A 5,072-nucleotide genomic window follows, 5' to 3' on the forward strand; every position below is an offset into this window, starting at 1 on the left:
ATATACACACACACACACATATATATATATACATATATATACATATATATATACACATATATACATATATATATACACATATATACATATATATACACATATATATACATATATATACACATATATATACATATATATATACATATATATACATATATATACACATATATATACATATATATATATATATATATATATATTTTTTTTTTTTTTTTTAACTTTCTTTATGTTTTCTTGAGTATATATATATACTCAAGAAAACATAAAGAAAGTTAAAAGTCAGTTGGAATGCACAGTAAAGCCAAAACCTTAAACTTTGACATTATGTAAATTTTATTTTTCAATATAAAATCTTACAGAATATATAGACATACATATATTCAGCTAATGACGGCTAAATATTTAAGTTCCACTTCCCCCAAAAGTTCCAACTCATGTATAAACAGGAAGATTGAAAATGATCAGTCATTGTGCGTGGCATCAGTTTCCTGTGTTTGTGACTGTTTGGTGCCTCCTGACATGCTTACATTGCCTTGGATCTCAGCCTCGTGCTCTCTGGCTTTGGCCCGCAGCTTAGCAATGCTGCAGGAGCGGAGCTCCTCTGAGCTCGGCCCCTCCGGCCTCTCCCACTTCCCCAACTTCTGGGTTGTCCATGGATAACCTTCAGCTTCCTGTTGTTTCTCCCAGTGCTCACCGTCCGATCTCTCTGCGTGTTTTAAACTCTTGCTCGCTTTTGGAGATGTTTCATCGTTGTCCCTTTTCACATAAGGCCCTGGACACTGGCCCTGGAGTTTCAGTTGCCGTCTCATTTTTGCACGGCGGTTTTGAAACCAAACCTTGGAATAAATGAAAGAGATATAATATATGAATGTAAATAACATGGAGATTATATAGTTAAAAAACAATAGTTGAAATGTAACTGCACTAAACAGGCTCTGATGTATCTGTAGTCAAGAATTACTTTCATACTGGTATCAGCTGAAACTGTGATTACATTTCTGTTGGGACAGAAAGGAATCTTGACCATATGGATAGCAAAAAATTACAGATTAATCTAGTCAAGTTATTGTATTCATATAGAATAAAATACTATTTTTTCTCCAGGCATTTTCCTTTATTTGGTGTGCAAGATGATTTCACTGTGAATTATTGTAAGTATTGTCAAACATGCCTATGATGGAAAATAAACAGTAGGGCTAAAGGCAAATTTGCACACTGTGCGTAAAAATTAATATCAGCTAAATGAGTACAAAGTTAACAACTCCAGCAGGAGTTCGTCGTGCCAATCACCTGGACTCTGGCCTCAATAAGGTCCAGTCTGAGGGCCAGGGCTTCCCTCATGAAGATGTCCGGGTAGTGGGTGGTCTCGAACGCCTTCTCCAGCTCCTCCAGCTGCCAGCTGCTGTAGTTGGCCCGTGCACGACGCTGCTTCACTGGCCTCTGTTCATCTGGAAAGCACACCACAAGCACCAATTACACAATCGCCAATGGGTGACAAGGAACTAATGGCTCTAGATTGGATAATTAGCACAGCAATCATTAGGCCCAATTTAACACTGCTTGATAATTGATTGTTAGTTACGAGCTGTTAGTCAGTCTTTTGTAAACATTTACACTGCAATCAGATGGTGCTCACAGACTGTCTTTGAGACTGGTCATACTGTGCCAGTTTGGCTACGCTCTATCTGAACAAGTCCAGTATGATACAATCAGTCCCATTTTGGCTACAGCAGCTGTGGCTTGAACTCACCTATGCTCTCTGTGAGTGGCCCAATCCTGACCGCCTGTGTGGCCATTAGCAAAGCTTCCTTGCATAGCTCTGGCTGCAGATAATTCCTCAGGGATTCGTAGCTGATAAAAGGCCCCGGGATCAGGAACTGAGGTTGAGAGCCCAGTCTGGCTGGGAAGGCAGGAAAAAAATGAGCTGCAGGTGAATGGAAAACTGCAGGAAGGAGAGAGGATACCAGCTGCCCTGTGCCAAACATGTCCAAGTCCAATATTTAACGTCAGTCCACTGAAAAGGGTCTGGTTGACTTCTAGAGGTTTGCTGGTAGAAATGTAAAATGCATTCCAAGGTCCAGGGTACAAATAGAAGAGAAAATTAAAGAGCTACGATTGTCCAGCAGATGCATCCACTTGGTTGTCAGAGCTGCTGTTTGCTGCTGAGGTGCTCAGCCCAGGTACAAGGTGTTGCCTGAAGAGGAAAGGTAAGACTTGAGCGGTGGAGGTGGGCTCACCTTAGCTTTCTTCCCTTCCCCTCCAATCATCTTCCCCTCTTTTCCCAGTCACATGACATCTAAACAGATGTAGGTTTATGGCCTAAACAAACAAAAAACCTATGATTTGTTTCTCACAGGATTAATAGTATCACCCCATCACTATTTACTGTATTTGTCATCTCTTCTCCAACCACATACATCCTGCAGTCTTTTTCAGACATGCCCCAAACCTCCTCTCACTCTCTCTCGCTCTCTCTGCCTTTCAGGGACAAGTTGCAACATCTTTGGCTCCTGAAATTTCAGTGAGTGAGACGAATGGCAGCTCAGTAAGTAGCAGAGATGTTTATGTTCACTTAGGCGCATACGCTTCAGACAACTAGTTCAACGGTTGTCAGATATAATAGCAACAAATTACTGTACAGGAGACATAGTCCACTTCCTGCTGTGACAAAACAAATTTCCCACGTGTGGGACTAATAAAGGTTATCTTATCTTATCTTATCTTATAATAAAAGCAGTTGTTCAGTTTTGTGGAATGGAAGTAAATACAACGGTAGCTGAACCTGAATAGCAGGTCTCAGTGTTATTGTTTTTGATTTTCTTCTTCTTTTTTTTTGGCTGTTCCCTTTCAGGGCTCACCACGGTGGATCAGATGCCTCCATGCTGGTTTGAGTTTATTGTTCTTAGTAAATGAATGCTGTTATGTTTTTTTAACAACAGCAAGGATAGCTGTACATCATACCACTCATCTTACACAGTAGCAGAAGTGCAGCACAAATTACTTTTACATGATAAAATAAACTATTTAAATATTCAAATAGATAAACAAAGTTAGTTAAAATGTCTAAAAAAAACCCCAATAAAAACATAAAGTATTTTTATTGTGTGCATTTTGCTTTATCCTATACATATTCTATACTCTATATCTTAGACATCTTCTTTTGCAAAATTTGGTCCCGGACAGTGTTTTTTTTTGTTTGTTTGTTTACAACTAATTTACTAATTTACAATTTTGGCAGACTCCCATTATAACTCCTGAAAATCTAATGTAATAATCTCAGTTTCCTGTAGATGACTAAAGATCAAAAATAATAACTTGTCTCACCTGTGTTTGCTGTACTTTGTATTCTTCTGAGTTTTAAAAAAATGCTAGAAGAAGCCTATTAAGGTAATTTTTCAAACCTTTATTCTAGCACTCTACTGATGTTTCTTGCATTTATAGTTCACAATACTGCTTTGTTGTATAGCCCATCTTCCATTTGGCTTTCTGTTAGCAGACTGCAGGTTTCATCCACAGGTGGGTGGGATTTCCCTGCCTAAAATGACCATAGTAGGTATATCGACTCTCGCTGATATCATACAGAGCCAGTGTTTGAAAAAAATGGTACATAGGTACATTTTAGCATGTTATCTATATAGGTTAGTTAACATTTAAGATGATAAACTTAAAGGTTTACAACTTTTAAAAGCACATCATCAACAGCTGCATGAATTGGAATAAATTTTATAACACTTCTTTAAATGAATGGTCTCCTGTGGATGTTTGAAATTCTAGCACACTTTAAATGGCAATCATAAGTACTCTAACTGCTAACTCACTGTGTTAGGGTTACTTGCTTAAGGAAGTAACCAAGCGTCCATAACAAAGGGTATCTACATGCAAGGGTAGGTTTCCCTCATAATAACAACACTGTCACTTGTTCACTAAACCAGAATCAAAAATGCCACTTTTCTCACATCTGATAAAATACAAGTTTTAAAGAGGAACCAAATTGTCATATATATCTTTTAAAAAACATTGCATCAGAAGGATATGTCCCTGATAGCAAATCTTTAAAAAGGCAATTTTCTATTTTTGTGTATTTGTATTCTGTCACTTATCCCCTATAAAAACCCACGTTAGAAGCGAACTAGAGAGACATAAAATCTAAAAATGTTCTGTAGTTACAGCAAAATAGTTTTATCATATCATGTGTTTGGTAATGATAATCTTACTTCCACAGCTGTAAAGTATGTAGTCAGTAGTCAAGCCCTGATGGGATTCTTCCATCTCAGATCAAAGCTAACACATCAACACATTAACAGCCAAGGCACGAAGATTATTAACCCTTTTTTTTTTTTAAAGCAAGACAGCTGTAGCTTAGTGGTGATGGCTCTCTGATGAGATGATCTCCAGCACTGTCTGTGAGAATTAAACCCAGGTGTGTCAATTAATCCAAAGTTACACATCACCTAACAACATCTCTTTCTAACTGCTCGTCAGCTCAAACGGTGGTGAAAACACTCCGCTGTCAGTGTTGTCACCACAGAGCTGGCGGGCTGAGGTGGCTTTGATCAGCCTGGGATCTCTGCAAGTGGCAGCTGGTCAGAGCTAAGGTGAGTCACAGGATGGTCATTCCTATACGTGCTGTGAGGACTGCAAATCCATCACCTGTGTGGCCCTTTCATCTGCACCTGTTCAAACACTAAATTAGGAGGCAGGATTAGGGGTTGAGCAATTCGGATGTCTTTACAGCCTGAGTTGTACCTGAAAGCCAGTATTTAGGTGGAGTGTCTTGTCTTGAATTGCAGATAAAAATTGCTCGTTTTCCCTACATTATGATTCCATAACAAAAACCTAACAACAAGGAAATGTCAGCTAATAAAGCATTTTAGCATCTCTTTAGCAATCAAATCACCCCAACCCAAGAAAACAGCACTTCTAACTGCACTATTAATCAGTATGAATGATCTATCGTTTTAAGTGAGCCAACTCAACAATTAACAGGTCTTAGCACTACTTTCTACTCATGTGGAAGCGTATGCATGTAGGGATGGGAAAGGACAGACGGCGATTGAGAGAAATAATTTCTT

At 38.6% G+C, this 5,072-nt stretch overlaps 1 protein-coding gene across 2 annotated transcripts; it reads right to left on the minus strand.

Annotated features, from left to right (window-relative positions):
• Nucleotides 1-397: 397 nt before the first annotated feature.
• LOC146576439 (visual system homeobox 2) lies at nucleotides 398-4,321 on the minus strand. 2 transcript variants are annotated; one of them, XM_085272671.1, is made up of 4 exons: nucleotides 4,215-4,321; nucleotides 1,751-1,900; nucleotides 1,291-1,448; nucleotides 398-836 (listed from the first exon to the last, which is right to left on the minus strand). In XM_085272671.1, exons 1-4 carry the CDS (start codon nucleotides 4,267-4,269, stop codon nucleotides 462-464), a joined length of 738 nt encoding a protein of 245 aa, XP_085128797.1. In that variant the 5' UTR covers nucleotides 4,270-4,321; the 3' UTR covers nucleotides 398-461. The 2 variants fall into 2 exon arrangements, with proteins under 2 accessions (XP_085128797.1, XP_085128796.1); XM_085272670.1 differs by having other exon boundaries at nucleotides 1,751-2,194.
• Between the last annotated feature and the right edge of the window lie 751 nt (nucleotides 4,322-5,072).

The sequence above is a fragment of the Mchenga conophoros genome, linkage group LG4 (assembly GCF_057382185.1).
Source record: "Mchenga conophoros isolate Kocher_MC1m ecotype Shallow Benthic linkage group LG4, M_conophoros_male_GT1.1, whole genome shotgun sequence".
In the NCBI taxonomy this organism is placed as follows: Eukaryota; Metazoa; Chordata; class Actinopteri; order Cichliformes; family Cichlidae; genus Mchenga; species Mchenga conophoros.